This window comes from Colletotrichum lupini, chromosome 2, assembly GCF_023278565.1.
Source record: "Colletotrichum lupini chromosome 2, complete sequence".
Taxonomy (NCBI): Eukaryota; Fungi; Ascomycota; class Sordariomycetes; order Glomerellales; family Glomerellaceae; genus Colletotrichum; species Colletotrichum lupini.
Window position 1 is genome coordinate 2,318,923 of NC_064675.1, and position 16,399 is coordinate 2,335,321.

Sequence of the window (16,399 nt, forward strand, 5' to 3'; positions counted from 1 at the left end):
TTTATAAATATCCTCGCTACCTAGGTAATAGAATATAGCCTTATTAATACTATTTTTATTAACGAGTTAACTAAGTTTATAAAATTAATAACCTCCTTCTTATTAAATAAGAAGTACTCGTTAAGGAACTTTTAAAGTATTATATTTAATACTAATACTACGGAATTCTTAATTATAAACTATTTTTAATTTCTTATATTATAATAATAACGACTTAAAATTACTCTTAATACTTCTAAAGCTAGCGAAGTAAGTATTTAATTTAATAATAATAAACCCGTAAAGTTATTAAAATCTACGGTTATTAATACCCTATTTAATAATATTACTTTTTACGTCTTATTAACTAATACTCCTTTTTTATATTACTTAAAGAATATAAATAAGCTAAGAGTATACTTTAATAATATTAATAACTTATTAATTAAGGGAGATATTATAATACTTATTATTTATAAATAGGGATACTCTTAGCTTTTACTTTTTAATAATAAGAAAGTTATTATTAACTACTTAACGGAGGGTAAATTGCGCCACTTATATTAGCACTTTAGTTACCCTTTAGTTCTTTATCTCTTAAAGCTACTTTAGTAATTTAATAATAATATAGAAATCGTAGCTCTCGAAAAGCTTATAAAAACTTATTAATAATATTAACTTAACGCTACTACCCCTAGCTAATTTAAATTTATTTTATAAAATAATTACGATTTTAATTATAAAATCGTAATTAACGTAATATACTTAATAAATTATAAAGGTACTAACTAACTAGTACTTTACGTTATTAATACTACTATTTCTTTTTAAGTAATAAGGTTCTTTATAAATATAATTACGAAGTATACTTAAGAAGCTCTTTAGTTATATTAAATCGACGTTTACCTTAGTTTATTAAACTAGATTATTATAAATACTAATAAGAACTTCAGTATTATAAAGTTTAAATCTTTTACTAAATTTATATTTATTAAGGTTAAAGAAGTACCTATCGAAGTTTATAATAATATTAATAAGGCTAAGAAATACTACGTAGTACTTAAAAAGGTATACGATATTATTTAAAATAAGTACTTATTAATAAGCGCAAAGGCTATATTTTAAGCCGTAATTAAAGTAATTAATAATATAATTAGCCTGAATAGCCTCGTTCTTATACTCTTCGTTTTTAAAGCTTTTTTACGTACTTTTAATAAATCTTTATTATTATTAAATATTACTTAACGTATAGAAGTAGTTAGAAAAGTAATAAGGGAAGTCCGTAAACTTTATATTAATAAGTAAGTAAGCGAGGTACTAGCTATTTAAAATAGACTAAATATCTCTTATACTATTAATTTACTATTATAATTAGATATTAAAGTCTAGTAAGAAAGTAAGGGATAAAAAGGCCTATTTAAACTCGTTTTAATAAATAGTACTATTTACGTAATAGAATTACTTTACGGCTTAATAAGCTTTTAGGTTATTATAATTAAACCCTAGTACTTAAAAAAGGTTAACCCCGAGCCGCTAGTTATAATAATAAAGTACGTTAACTACTTACTAATCCCCGTAATTAACTAGTTAATTAATAATAGTATTATTATAAACGAAGTTTTTAATAAGATCGTTATTATAATTAATAATAACCCTTTATTACGGAGTAAGAGGATTAAAAAAATATTAATATAATATAATTATAATAATATTTTTATAACTACGACCTCTTTTATATTTAAAGAGGAAATAAATCTTAAGCTAGTTACTAAGCTTTATAATAAGGGTATTATTATTATTTTAAGAGTACTTTTTATAAAATCTATTAATAAAGAGCTTTTAGGATTAATAAAAAGAAGGGTAATTAAATTTATTTAACTTAGCCCTAAATATAAGGATATAAAAATATTTAAGTCTCGATTTGTTAATAAGATTAAGAACTTAGGACTTAACCTTATTAAAAAGTCTTATTTAGTTATATAAGGGTATAATAATAAGAGGAAAAAGGAAATCCTTATATAATTATTAATAATTTAAAGAACTAATTAATAACTAATCCTTACCCTAGCCCCGACTTTAATTTAAAAAAGCTATATTATTTAGTTATAAGATATTATTTAAATATATATATAATCGAGCTAACCTCTTTATTATAAGGTTTTTATTTAATTATTAACTCGGATTTATTATTTATACCCTAAGGGTACTATTTTATATATTATATAACTACTATATAGTCTTATAAAATCTAATACTTATTAATAAATAATATATAATAAGTATTATTTAAAAATGCTCTAAATAATAATATTTACGTTTAATTTATACTTATTAATTTTAATAAAAAAAGCGGATTATTCGGTATTATTAATATATAAACCGATAATATTATTAAACTATTAAATAAGACTTTTAATTAAAAAGAAACCGAGCTTAAGCGCGCTAAGTTACTAACTAAACTAAAATAATAACTATTAGCTAACGAGCTACTTATTTTTAATAATAAGATTATCTTATTAAAAAGTATTAATATAATACTTAAATAGAAAAACTAAGGAAAGAAGCTTAAGTAAATTAACCCCTTAATATTAAATACTAAATAATAATTTATTAAATAGCAAGCTCGAAGTATTTATATTATATTAATTTACTAATTAAAAATAGCTTTTAATACGTTGTTTATTACTTAATACTAAGTAGATCTATTATTTATTAACTACGCTATACTAAACTATTATATTAAATAATAAATAAATTACTTAAACTAAGGGCTTATATTCGTATTATTAAATCTAATTATAACTAAATTCTTTATATTTATAAATAAATTATTTATAAATAACGCTAATTATACTTTATTATTAAGTTATATTATTATTTTTATAAATAAAAAATAAAATAACGAGAGCTTTATAATTAATAATAATATTATTTATTATAGTTTTATAAAGAGTAAAAGGATTACCCGGAGCGTATTAATATTAGAAATTTATAGAATAGTTATAAGTATTAACGTTACTTATATTATTTTAATTACCCTAGACCTTATTATTAAATAACTTAACGTTTTAAAAATCCTTATTATAGTTTATATAAATTTATATTTATTATATAAATACCTCGTTAAGCTAGGTATTATAAAAGAAAAGCGCCTTATAATAAATATTATAATACTTAAGTAATTATATAAACGCTATAAGCTTTATAAGATTTATTAAATTAATAATAATAATAACTTAGCTAATGGGTTTATAAAAAGTATACTAAATAAGTCCTTTAAACGATTTGTTAATAAAAGAATTATTATAGTTGAAATAAAAGGATAGATAATACGTAGTTAAAATAGTAATATATTATAAGTAATAAGTTATTTAGTAAACGTATATACTTCTTAAGCTTCGGTTTAATAAAAAAAACGTACGTATTTAGGGCGTAATTAGATTAATAAAAAACTCTTTTTTAATTATATTAAATTTAATAACTTCTAAAGAGTTTAAATATATAAATTATATATATTAAAGGATTAAGAAGTAATTAAAAAGAGGGAATATTAAAATTTTTATATAAATAATTATAATAAAAGCTATATTAAAATTTTAATATATAGTTTTAAGTATTTTTAAATAGGGAATTAACTATAAATTTTATTATTAGTTCTTATTAGCGGGGGACCTAGCCCCTATTTTAGCTTTTTTTATTATAAAAGTAAAAGACTATTAATATTAAATTATAAAATAAAAAAGGGCCTTATTAAATAGTTAAGGTAAGGGTAATAGGTAGGTAGTCTAGGCCCGTGTAGACGGACCCTTTTACCTACCTATACTTATTAAGGGACCGCGGGCTCTGCCCACGATCTTCCCCTCCTATATATACATAATAGACCTATACTAACCTATTGACCTAGTCGTAACCGAAAGGTCTGACCTGCCTACGTGTATACTAACAATTTCCATCGGCCCAAGAACGCAATCGTCGCATTCGCGCGGGGAATCATCTGTTTGATTTCTCCATTCGCCCAGAATGTAGTCGCAAGGGTTTCCTGTGTCTCTGAGTCCCCTCAACGTCAACCTTGCGCCTCCAATAGCCCGTACCTAATGATGGCGTACCTGTTCTTGTAGCATGAAATGTCGTAGACGTAAATGTAACGGTCTACAATATACGTCGCTGAATCTTTTGTTAGACAAACTGGCAATGAAGAGGTGATCTCGTAGTATCATACCAGGATATATCATTAAACCATGATCGAAGACATCGATCTTTGGGTTACAATCACTCTGAATCTTAGCCCGCAACTCTGCTAATGACTTTTTACAACCGTCATTGCAAATTGCGTCGATTCCATCGGCGTCGAGAACGTCAACTCTTGTAGATCTGCAACCAAGGCGTAAATATTGACATTGTAAATCGTGGGCAAGGCCGGTGAACAGTAGCTTACTCTGATCGGACGTGACTACCTAACTGACTAGAGCACTCCAAAGTGGTGTTCAGTGCTTCGAAACACTTCTCACTCAAACCAAAGTGCTCGTACGAAGTGGTTCGAAGTGGAAATTGCTGGGCGAGGACGACAGGCAATAAGACTAGGCCGCGAAGAACAGCGGCTGTTTTGGACATGGCTAATTGAGCCTGTGGATGATAGCCCCGAAGAAACGGAGAACTTGGGAGAGATCCCAAAACCTGAAGAGAAGATTGGGAAGGAAGTTCTCCGTGAACGATAGCATGTTGGCGCAAGACATTGTGGGTGCGATGAAAATTTCAAGGGGGCAGGTACACTAGATGCTGCAGCTCAGTCACAAGTGTATTTCAGATACTGATCACATTCCTCATCAAATTTCCCGAGTTACATATCCGCAGCAGCCAAGCTTCTGAAAATAACATGAATCAAGGGTTTCCTTTTGTTCCTCCTACCAGAGTTCTCACGGCCTCCGTGATAACGCTAGTACCCAACGAGCTGCTGTGCCGCTCGTGTTCAGGTCGGGAACCCCATAGCAATTTACCAACAGAACCGCAAGTGAGGGTGGAGACACCTATCTTGTCACGAGTCAGGGCTCGAGCGCTTAGAGATATCACGGAACATGCTGCCCGCAGGCCTGCAATCCCGCCCGCATATCTGGATCGCTTCAGCCTTAATAACCTAGGTAGTAGTATATCACTTGGCTTCGCGATTAACGTCACCAGTCGCACAAGCTTGTGGCTCAAATTTGCTAGGTTCAGTTCTGATAGTGCCGTGGCCTATGAGTGCTCTAACCCATGTCATCCCAATCGAAAGCTGGAGCCTTGACCCGAGCAGTCATAGCGAGCCCAGTGAAATTGTCTATTTGATCTCTCGAAAACAGACAATCCTATACATCGAACAGTCTTGGTTATACACGTACCTCGGCTGCCCGAGACTCGCCGCTAATTGCACGGCAAGTGGCCTGAGATTTTCAGGACAGATGAGCTTTTCCTTTTTTCATGATTCGCTGGAGTCACCTAGCGGCAAAATACTTCAAGGGATTTTTTTGCTAGTTCAAGTGGACGTTCTGTTGGTTCAAGGTTACATCCAGGCTCTGCGTGTTGGTTGTGTCTGCAAGGGATCTACCTACTTTACTGGGTATGGCACCGGATGAAAGGCACGGATTCGGAAACGCTCGTGAACGGCCCGCACACCCCTGCCACATTGCGAGACGGTTGGTAGCATAATCTGCTGGATTGGTCATAATAATAACCCTGGGAGAGGTATTCGCCATAAAGCGATATCGAGAGGGATGAGAAGAATCTTCTTTGCATATGAAAATTCTGACAATGAGAGGAGATTATGCCTACATATAGACACTAGAAGAAAGAGAAGCTCTCCTACCTTGTTGTTAGATCATAGACCTATATGGACACATAATTTTACACTTCCTTGTCTCAGCCAAAACTACCAATCTGACATAGTCCTTCTGCCTCAGTCCTGGTACCGTCTTAAAACAACACTGTCTACAGCGATATGATCTGCTCTAGTCCACTCGTCAAGGGTCACTGGATTGTCTGGAGCGACCGACCCGTTTAGCGTTACATCCGGTCCATAATCTTATTGACAAATGCGACCCGCATAGAGAGCTCGCTTCACCTGAGGATGGGCCTGACTGCATAATGGAATCGTTCTTCATCGCGCAACATCCATGTCCTCATCACCAACAAGGCCGCAGTTGCGCATCTAGCCGCCATGAATCCATGACTTTTTGGTCACATCAAGCTCTCCGAGAGGACCGACACATCTTGGCAACATTCAGTGTGGATGCTCGCTTGGTCGGAAAGCGAATCCTTCGAGACTTCATGCTAATTACATCCATATCCGCCAAAGACGAGAATGGCCTGTTGTAAAGTCCCTGCCACGAAATGGAGATTATAGATTGACCCTAGCCCCCAACCTCCACCATGCATGTGAAATGGATCATTCTATGCTGGCATTTCTCTGGCTAGCAGCAATTCTCGAGGGCAGCAGTCTTCGATACCGACTGAGGCGGATTCTCGGTTTGCGTACCCGGTATGATCAGGCTCTAGTCACTAGCAATGTCTTGCTGGTCGTTGGTAATGTGCAGTGACAAGGGTCTGGGTCCGCCTGGCTGAAAGAGAGTGCAACGCCGGTCACAGAGACCAGAAAGCGAGAGGCGTGTGATCATAAATGCTAGTGTAAAGAAAATGGCTAATATGAGTCTCTTGACACGCTGCTTGAACGTGGTCTCGGGTTCGTCACAACTCGTAGCTCTTGCAAGTTGAGCCTCTGGTACCTTATTCTTCCACGGTCTTCTGCGTTCCCGAAGCATCACGCCATGAGGCTGCTCGCCTTTTTTCTCGTAGCCTTATCATGGGTAAATTTTGTATTGTCACGGGCCGTTTTTGCTCACTTCATGGTAAGCCAACCTCATTATAAGTTTCCAAGCTTGATGTAATTCTTGTACGCTAAAGCAAGTATCACGCAGGTCGGCAACACGGAGCACTATTCAGCAGCTGACTGGATCGACGATATCAAACTGGCCCAAGAAGCCCACATCGATGCGTTCGCTCTTAATATGGCAAAGGGAGAACCAATGAATGCCAAAGCTATTGCAGACGCTTTCTCAAATGCCGAGGCTCTTGGCTTCAAACTCTTCTTTTCTTTCGACTATGCTGGCCGCGGACCCTTTTCCAAGGAGGAAGTGATAACCTGGATAAATAAGTATGCATCGAGTAGTGCGTACTTCCGATACCAGGGCAAACCTTTCGTATCGACCTTTGAAGGGCCTGATCAAGCTGAAGACTGGGTCGATATCAAAGCAACGACTGGCTGCTTCTTTATACCAGACTGGTCATCTCTGGGTGCTGATCCCGCAGTTGCAAAGGCTAGTGGTGTTGCTGACGGGCTTTTCAGTTGGGCTGGCTGGCCGTGGGGAGATCATGACATGGAAACGTACGTCGATGCGTCTTATAGACGGGCTCTCAAGGGTAAACCATACATGATGCCAGTCTCTCCATGGTTCTATACCAATCTTCCTGGATTCGGTAAGAACTGGCTGTGGCGTGGCGACCACCTTTGGTTTGACCGCTGGATCCAGGTTAACGTTCTTATGCCCGAGTTCGTCCAGATCATTTCATGGAACGACTATGGCGAAAGCCACCACATTGGCCCAATCCGGGACCACGCCCTCGTGGCATTTGACACCGGCAAGGCACCTTATATGTACTCCCTCGATCACCATGGCTGGCGGGTTTTCTTGCCATTTGCCATCGATCGGTACAAAAATAGCAAAGCTACCATCACGTACGAGGGGGTTTCATTTTGGTACCGTCCCACTCCCAAGGGGGCCTGCAGCACAGGTGGCACCACGGGCAACACCGTTTCGCAGGTCCAAATGGAATTCCAGTCGTACGACATCATTGAGGATTCCGTGTTTTTCACCATTCTCTCGACTGAGGCGGTCACTATCACGGTCACCATTGGAGGCGTGGCGTCCAAAGGCGTTCTGAGAGACCTACCCGACGGCGGTGCTGGCCTCTACCACGGAAGTGCCCCTTTTGACGGCCGTACAGGCGACGTCAGAATCAGTGTATGGAGGAAAGATGTTCTCATTGCGGACGAAACCGGACCTGCCATAAAAAACGATTGCCACAACGGTATGACCGGCTTCGACGCTTGGGCTGGAGGAAGTTTGAGTTCCAAAGCCTCGAGGCCAATCAACACGCCGTCTCTAGAAGACGAAGTGTGCATCAGAGGCGTGGGTGCTAACGACTTTGATGTCCTTTGTCGCACAACCTGTTTCTGGGGCTACTGCCCAGAGAGTGCTTGTGTTTGTAAAGCGACGGGTGCCCAGATCAAGCTGCCTTCACAGACAGCCGGGGAAGTTTTCCCCGCGGAGGGCTTGAACTCGAACTACATTGGACTTTGCAACTATGCATGTCTCTACGGGGCCTGCCCCGCGACGTACTGCGGCAAGACGGAGTATCCCTTGATAGAGCCGACAGTTTCTCCTTTCAACCCACCAGCATGCACCTCGGGGACGGGAGATGGGGAATGGGCAGCGATTTGCAACTTTGCGTGCTACAATGGCTTCTGCCCTATCCATAGGTGCAAGTGTACAAGTCAAGGCCCTCTCAATTTCCTGAATCCCACCCAAACGACCAAGGCCATCAGTCGAATTGGCAACGACCATGGTCTCTGCGCTTTCGCTTGCGCTAGAGGCTACTGTCCCAAGAGCGTCTGCGATGCCAGCGGGGGCGACCAGCAAGGGCAGACCGACCCTCCTGTACACCAGGTTGAGATGCCTCACCTTGACAGCGATTGTTACATGTTCCCTGACTGTGTCGATCTTGACAATACACAAGCCTCCAGCTGCCGAGACGGCTACAAGAGCATGTCTTTTGATAGAGGGACTTGCTCCGGTAATTCTGTGAGTTTTCTCTGGGCAAATTACGACTTTCGGAGCAGCGTTTAAAATTTCTAACGAGGTTTAATAGGGTCGCCCCATTTGCTGCAAGAACAGTGCTCTTCCCATGCAGTGCACTTGGAGAGGCAGCGGAGGAGACTGCAACGGACAGTGTCACAAGGGAGAGGTCACGCTATTCGAATCATCAACAGGAGGCGAGCCTGGAGAGAGCGGTGACGGCAAGTGCAGTCGTGGGCACAAGGTTTTCTGCTGTGAGCTCAAGACCTTCAAGGTAATGACCAGTCAGTGTCGCTGGACCGAATGGTGAGTCTCGACAAGGGGAGTAGTGGGTGTGTTGTTTCCTTCGCATGCTAATCTCTTCTGTCTCAGCTCTGAGAAATGCACCGAAGAAGAACAACAAGTCGCTCAAGCGGAGGATCTTGAGGGGAAATGCGGCCTTGGTACCTTAACCAATCGCTACTGCTGCAAAAACAACCCAGCTCCATTTTCAAATTGCCATTGGGTTGGACAAGGCGACTGTGCTGACAACACTTGCAATAACAAGGAGGTCACTTTACTCTTGGATCAAGGGGGTGGAAATGGAGTCCTCTGCAGCTGTGGGTTACAAACAAGTTTCTGCTTCGTTGCCAAGCTAATACATTTGTGAAATCTAGGGTGGCGTAAGAAGTCTCTTTGCTGTACACCTGAACAGGCTGTCTTTGGAAACGGAGTTTGCCCTGTTTCACATTGTACCCTTCAAGAAGGCATCTGTGCCCCAGATGAATTCGGTTCGCTGGACATATCTGATGAAGAAGACTGTGATGATCACGACGAACTTCGTCGAGATGTGCAGGGTTTTTCGCCTTTCAGCTCGCTGAACCCATTGATCATGGACGAGAAGTCTCTTCTCGAGAAAAGAGGCGAAAGGAAAAGGTTTGAACTAGCGTTATACGATCTTGCTCAGGCCTTGATAGTGATGATTGTCTACGCGAGAGAATATCCTGGGTCAGGCAAACTCCACGAAGATAAGCCGAGAAACCCTCTTCCGTCAGACAATGTCTTCGAGTGAGTACGAAACCCTGATACGTGATGATTAGGCCTCTGACGCCGTGCAGGCAGGTTCCAGGTTGTGGAAGTGTCGATATCATGGTTTACAACCGCAAAACACTTACTCCGACCCAGATCTCGGCGAGACTCGACACAGAACATAATCCAGATGTGAGTTGTTGTTGTCTTTGTGAATGCAATCTCTGCTGACAAGTGAGCCGTAGGCACAATGGATCAGAGACTTCTTGCAGATGGTGACGAATGGCATACGCCCAGATGGTGCAACCAGCCTCAGCGGACGCATAGATGCTCGTATTTTGAGTAGGTTCTGGAACGCCAAATTTCCGAAGGGCACTTTTCCGGCGTCGGGAGCTAGTCGCTGTATCCGCACACCAAATGACTATCTGATGGATCAGTTTGGCTCCAAGGGAAACAGAGAAACTTTACTGCTCTGTGAGCGCAAGTTGAATATTGCAAAGGGGTCCATTTTCAATGGAGCAGATCCCACAGCAATCGGGAAAATGGATGCCATACGTGCGCGAGCAGTGACGGGAAACACCACCTCGGAGGAGGAACTTTTCAATAATATTGCCCAGGTGAGTAACATCGATGATCTCCACTAGCACGAAAGTCCAGGTTCTAATGTGAACTCGGTGCGAAAAGGGTATTGCGGTGTGGAACTATATGCACCATCCCTTGGGCCTCCCAGTCGTCCAGAAGAACCGGAGGAACATACGAATCGCAGTCAATTACATAGCCAGTACTGTCCCCCAACTTGCGAATCTGGTATTGATCTTGATTGAATTTGATTCACTTTGGTACTCAGAAGCAGCGCGGAGGACCACTTTATGGGTTACTGATATGCTAGACGCAATCGAGGCTGACCTCGATGACTTCGCGTTGGCGGGGTTCTCGCCGCCGAATGAGGCCTCGATGCGAGCTAGGGTGGCACGACTCAGGGCTCGGATTTCAGACATCAGAACACTGCCGGATCCATGAACAATACTTGGTTCAATGTGCGCCGGTGGGTTTCAAGAATTTTGAAGTAGAAGGGTGCGGCAAGATGGCAAAATAATCCCTCTCGAATATGTAACATTGCTACCATTTTGTATCTCGATTCCCTTGGAATTCTAGGGCAGTATTCATCAAGACATTGTATTTACCGCATCGGGCCCTATCGCCGGCGGCCGCGTGTAAGATCCGTAGTCAACAAGCCCATTTCCATGAAGGGTCTCGTACAAAGCAGTGGCGTAATATGCATTATGGTACTCGAAGCCGACGTATCTCTTCGAACTGCCATCAAGCTCAGGATATCCGTCTTCATTCTGAGGCTCGTAGCTCTGCACGGTGTCTGGCGTCCAGGAACCATCAACAACAGTGACAACCATCGGGGGAAGTAACGGTCGGAAGTAAGGATGGCCATTGTCTGCGTTTTGGAATTGAACAACAGTGGCGAGACATTGCTTGTCGACGTATAAAAAGAAGCGGAAACGGGGTAACTCTGCCCCGGTTTTGCTCCAGAAGAAGCCGTCGCCGGCGGGAACGTTCTGGTTCGAAGTCCATTGATTGAAATGATGCCTAGTGTCCTGTCTCGAGGCATTCTCAAGGGTGGCCCGATCTTCAATAACATGAAAATCGAGGTACTGTTCTAACAGCTCAGCTCGGCGAGTCTTGACGAGATACCCATGTGCAAAGTCCTTGAGCTGCGCGAGGTAGCGAACCCACAGATCTTCATCATCGTAGGTACAACGATAAATGACGAATCCCCAAGTGTGATAGTTGAGATCTCTCATGTTCGCGCAGGTCCTCTCGAATGCGTCACGTTTCCAGGAGGAGAGGTGCCTAGGAAGGTCTGCGATATTGCGCGCGGCAAAATAATCTTCTTCCATGCTGTGAGATGCGGCTGAAAACTCTTAAGTTACTTCGATTTTTTCTTGTAAAGGCTAGGCGAAATTGTGGCGTTGGACGAATGTTGATGAGGTTTGCTGTCAAACAGGAAAGAGGGAGGCGATGCTTGTTCTTTTAAAAGCGCTTGGTGATATAGATAGGGCTAATTATCCTGTCTATTTACATAAGTACGGCTAAACGCATGTCTGATGTAATGTGTAAGCGACAACAAATACACTGCACACGATCCCTGTTCATGTAGGCGCTCTTGGCAGCATGCATGATGCTGGAGTCGCCCCGCTCGCGATAGGATCTTCCAGCGTCATGAATAGACTGATCTCTTCGATGTAAGAGTTTTTTCAGTTGCGTCCCAGAACTCAGCCTGGGTATTTTGAAACATGGAAGGAGGGGGTTCCTGAAGCGCTATTGAAGGGTCAGATCCCAAGCCCCGTACTCAAAACCACGATCCCATTAGTAACTTGACATCAATGGCCTGGCTGCTGGTCAATCACATTGTCTCCAGCGACAGAATTCCCTTCATCTGAAGCTTTTCACGAACAATATCAAATGTGTGTTGAGGCAACACAATTCAACCTTATGAGCAGAAGCTCGTTGGCTCGAAGACTTGAAACGGCTACTCTATGAGGCTGAACGGTACTACGAGTCTCTTCTAGTGCGCTACTATGTCTTGTTGGTTCAAAGCCGAGATACATGCTTCTTAGTGGCCAATCTCGCTACAGAAACCTATGATTCTTCCCCGCCCTGTCAAATTTTAACATACATTATCAGTCCAGCTCCCACGTTCTGACGGAGACGGTGGGACCTCATCATTGAATATCATAACGGTCGGTCTCATCATGAATAGGACGGTACGTAAAATAATCAAAAGCCGCCCGTCTCGCGGTCCCATTCAAATCGGACGCAGCAACACCAACAAATGCACCGGTAAAGCTTCCATGCGCCTGGTGCCCACCACATTCATCCGAGATGATGGAAGCATCGTATACCGGCCCAATAGCCTTGAGTTCCTCGCCCTCGAGAGCATAGTAGAACTGAAGCTTCGGCCCGCGAATCGTTAACGCAAGCTTGACCTTGCCCGTATCAGGCAGCGCAACCGCCTCGGGAAACGGCATCGTGAGGTCGCTATCGGGCCACGAAGCCTCAGAGCTCTGAATCAACAGCTCGCGCTTCCCGTCCTCGTGCGCAGTGATGGTCAGGTAAAAGAAGTTGTAGCGGCAGTAGTACGCCGTCAACCCTGCGAACTCGCGCTCATCGGTGGGCGCAAAGTCGACGGTGGTCTCAGCGTCGTAGGAGAAGTGTGTCTGCCTGCGAGCGACCAGTGCCTGCTCGAACCAAGATCCGATCGACTCCCTCCCGATGAGCGTGAGCTTCCCGTCCTCGGTTGAGAAGATGCGCTCGGGTTCCGGCGTCCGCAGCCACTGGAAGTCTTTGGGCAGGCCGTTCTCAAAGGAGTATTTCTTCTCCGCCCAGTACGAAGTATCATCTCTGGTACCAGGTACCTCCACGTACAGAGATGGTACGGGGCCGTTCTTGACGTAGAGCCAGTCATCGTCACCCCAGTACGCCTCCTGGATCGCGGTTTCGCGTCCAAGAACGCACCGCCTCTTCTCCGTCGTGGGACGCCCCGTCAGGTGAACCATGTAGGTCTTTCCGTCGGGCGTGTCCACAATATCGCCGTGGCCAGCGCGTTGAAGCGCCGCATCGGGCGCGTCCTTTGACGTTATGACGTATTTTTGCGGGTGAAGCTCGTACGGACCCCAGAGATCGCGGGAACGAGCGAGGGTGCAGGCGTGCTCGTACGCCGTGCCACCCTCGGCGGTTAGGAGGTAATACCATCCGTTGCGTTTATATAGATGCGGGCCCTCCACGAGAGCCAGCTCGGTGCCGCGGAAAATGTTCTTCTTTGGGCCGATGAGCTTTCCGGCTTTCGGGTCGAACTCCTGGAGCACGATGCCAGTGAAGGCGTGGAAGCGGCGGCGGTGGTCCCACATCATATTGACGAACCACTTGCGGCCGTCGTCATCGTGGAAGAGGGACGGGTCGAAGCCGGACGAGTTGATGTAGAACGGGTCGGACCAGGGCCCTTCAATGGCTGGCGCGCTGACAATGTAGTTGTGGGTGTCCTTGAAGGAGCCGTCTTTACGCTTGACATCGGTGAAGACCAGCCAGAACTTCTCGCCGTCGTGAGAAAGGCAAGGGGCCCAGACACCGCAGCTGTCTGGGTCCCCTCGCATGTCGAGCTGACTCTTGCGACTCAAGGGTCTTGTGACGAGCTCCCAGTTTGCCAGATCCTTCGAGTGGTGAATTTGGACGCCGGGAAACCATTCAAAGGTTGATGTCGCGATGTAGTAATCATCTCCGACTCTCAATATCGAAGGATCCGGGTTGAACCCGGGAAGAATTGGATTCCTAACTTGAGGCATTGTGAACTCGGAGTTTGAAGAACAACTGGTATTGGTGATCAATGCAAGAAATCAGGCGCAAATCAACAGCCAACTTTGGGAAACAAAGAATGAGGTTAATATTTATCAAAGATGGCTCTCCAAAGCCCAACTTAGCCAAGAGTGAGTTGAGCCTTTGAGATGATTTGACCCCACGCCTCCACAAGTTGCATATAGCCGGGGCTGAGTGATTCGTGAGAATGCCGACCGAAGGAACTCCACTTGTGTGTTTTTGTGGACTGTGGATTTTACCCCGCGGAAATGGAGGGGAGAACTTGGAGAAGCATCATGCTCTTCTCCGCACACAGTAAGCTACGCGTGAACGCGACTCATACTGGAGAGCATGGACACCTTAGACGGAGAGTTTTTGAAACCTCATCGCTAACGAGCATGCGAATAATAGAAACGAAGGTGGAGGCCTCGAACGAGGTTTCAGTCGAGACGTGGACATCGCATGCTCACAATTGAAACTACGTCACTGGAACGGATTGTTGGCACTGGTTCTGGAAGAAGATTGGAAAGTGAAATCAAAGCTTTGGTAATTTGTTCGAAATAATTGGTATTCTGTCAATTTTTCCCCTGCTGTTCCCAAAGTATATCCAAGAATCATGAAAAGTCTACTAACACCGCTCAAGGAAGGGGGATAGCCTGCTTGTGGTTGACAAAGACACCCTCGGGGTCGTAGACAGTCTTGAGCTGCTTGAGACGGTCAAAGTTGGAGCCGTAGAGACGGGAGCTCCACTCGGCCTCAGAGAGCTCGGTATCGGCATAATTGACGAAGCCACGGAGGGGAGCGCCACCGGCAACGAGAGCATCCTCGAAGGGCTTGATGAGTCCCTTCATGTAGGTGGTGCCGTCGGCGGGGTAGGAGGTAGCATCAACGGAGTTGGCCTCCCAGCGGATGAGCCAGAGGTTCTTGCCGTGGGCGTAGGCGGTGTCGGCATCGGCGATGTCGCGAGAGACGCCGCCCCAGAGGTCGAGGAAGCCGGACTTGCGGAGGTCGGTGCGGTTGAAGGCGATGGTGGTGCTCTCGTATAGGGTCTTGGCCTGAGCCTCGGTCAAGGGGTGGTCGGTGGTAATGGTCAGGGCCTGGGTATAGAAGGAGCGGCCACCGAGGGTACCGCCGTTGGGCTGGTTCATGCCGGCGCCGGCGACGGCGACCTCCATGTCCCAGAAAGGGAGCTCGGTCTTTGCGACGGTGGCGTTGCTGCCGATGGCCTTGAGAGCGGTGACAAGGGGTGCAATGACGGTGTCAAAGTCGGCAGGGTTGCCGTAAAAGTAGCCGGTGCCGGTGTAAGGGGGGCCGCTGAGGGACCAGCGGAGAGCGAGCTCATCGGGGCAGTCCTTGGAGAGGGAGAAGTCCTGGATGGCGATGACGGCCTTGGCAGCGGCTGTAGAGTCGAGTTGGCCGCCGTTAATGGTGAAGTTGACGGCTGTCTCGAAAAGGGGCTTGTGGGTGTTGGTGGTCACAGAGAGAAGGACACCATAGGAGGCACCGGCACCCTGAGCAGCCCAGAAGAGGTCAGAGCCCTTAGCGGCGTTGACGATGGTGCCGTTGTACAGCATGTACTCGACAGACTCGAGGTTGTCCATGGGAGTACCAAGGTGGCGGGAAGAAGAGCCGTATCCGCCACCGATGCTGGAGCCAGCGAGACCGACGTGAGCACCGCGGACGTGGGGGAAGTGACGGCCGTGGTTGTCCCAGAGGTACTTGAGGACGGGGCCAACGTGGGTACCACCGCCGTAGGTGAGACGGTTGGTGGCAGCGTCAAAGGAGACGGAGTTGAAAGCAGCCATGCTAATCACCAGACTCCCCGGGTTTCCGAAGCCGTAGGCCTGGAAGGAATGGGCAGCGCCGAGGGGAGACGCCGAAGTGGAAGCATTCCGGGCGCAGTCAAGAGACAGGGCGACTTGGTCCTTGTTCTCGGGGAATGAGATGGCGGCCGGGTCGACCTTGATACGCTTCTGGAAGCCGGTGGTCTCATCGGCCCAGGTGGCATCGGTGCTGATGACGTTGCGAACACCGGCGGTCGTCAAGCAAGACTGGAGAGCGGCGGCCTTGTTCTCGGCCTGCGCGCTGACGAGAGCGGGAGAAGCACAAAGGAGTGTAGCGACGGCTAAGCGTCTAAGAGAGAATGTGGAATCCATAGCTGTAGTATG

General features: G+C 44.5%; 6 protein-coding genes across 6 annotated transcripts; 2 read left to right on the forward strand and 4 right to left on the reverse strand.

Annotated features, from left to right (window-relative positions):
- Positions 1–261: 261 nt before the first annotated feature.
- On the forward strand, positions 262–462 carry CLUP02_02966 (uncharacterized protein; the record flags this gene model as incomplete). Its single annotated transcript, XM_049281994.1, has 1 exon — positions 262–462. A coding segment is annotated over one exon (201 nt), but the record flags the coding sequence as incomplete, so codon positions are not given.
- A 3,404-nt stretch (positions 463–3,866) lies between these two features.
- CLUP02_02967 (LysM domain-containing protein) lies at positions 3,867–4,590 on the reverse strand (the record flags this gene model as incomplete). The annotated part of the gene is made up of 3 exons (XM_049281995.1): positions 3,867–4,026; positions 4,086–4,143; positions 4,488–4,590. The coding sequence occupies 3 exons, from the start codon at positions 4,588–4,590 to the stop codon at positions 3,867–3,869; spliced, it is 321 nt and encodes a 106-aa protein (XP_049139138.1).
- A 2,183-nt stretch (positions 4,591–6,773) lies between these two features.
- CLUP02_02968 (mutanase) lies at positions 6,774–10,889 on the forward strand (the record flags this gene model as incomplete). The annotated part of the gene is made up of 6 exons (XM_049281996.1): positions 6,774–6,854; positions 6,924–8,867; positions 8,935–9,167; positions 9,941–10,061; positions 10,115–10,486; positions 10,554–10,889. 6 exons carry the CDS (start codon positions 6,774–6,776, stop codon positions 10,887–10,889), a joined length of 3,087 nt encoding a protein of 1,028 aa, XP_049139139.1.
- A 146-nt stretch (positions 10,890–11,035) lies between these two features.
- CLUP02_02969 (uncharacterized protein) lies at positions 11,036–11,779 on the reverse strand (the record flags this gene model as incomplete). Its single annotated transcript, XM_049281997.1, has 1 exon — positions 11,036–11,779. The coding sequence occupies one exon, from the start codon at positions 11,777–11,779 to the stop codon at positions 11,036–11,038; it is 744 nt and encodes a 247-aa protein (XP_049139140.1).
- An 825-nt stretch (positions 11,780–12,604) lies between these two features.
- On the reverse strand, positions 12,605–14,221 carry CLUP02_02970 (glycosyl hydrolase family 43; the record flags this gene model as incomplete). The annotated part of the gene is made up of 1 exon (XM_049281998.1): positions 12,605–14,221. One exon carries the CDS (start codon positions 14,219–14,221, stop codon positions 12,605–12,607), a length of 1,617 nt encoding a protein of 538 aa, XP_049139141.1.
- Positions 14,222–14,869: 648 nt separating this feature from the next.
- On the reverse strand, positions 14,870–16,387 carry CLUP02_02971 (FAD binding domain-containing protein; the record flags this gene model as incomplete). Its single annotated transcript, XM_049281999.1, has 1 exon — positions 14,870–16,387. The coding sequence occupies one exon, from the start codon at positions 16,385–16,387 to the stop codon at positions 14,870–14,872; it is 1,518 nt and encodes a 505-aa protein (XP_049139142.1).
- Between the last annotated feature and the right edge of the window lie 12 nt (positions 16,388–16,399).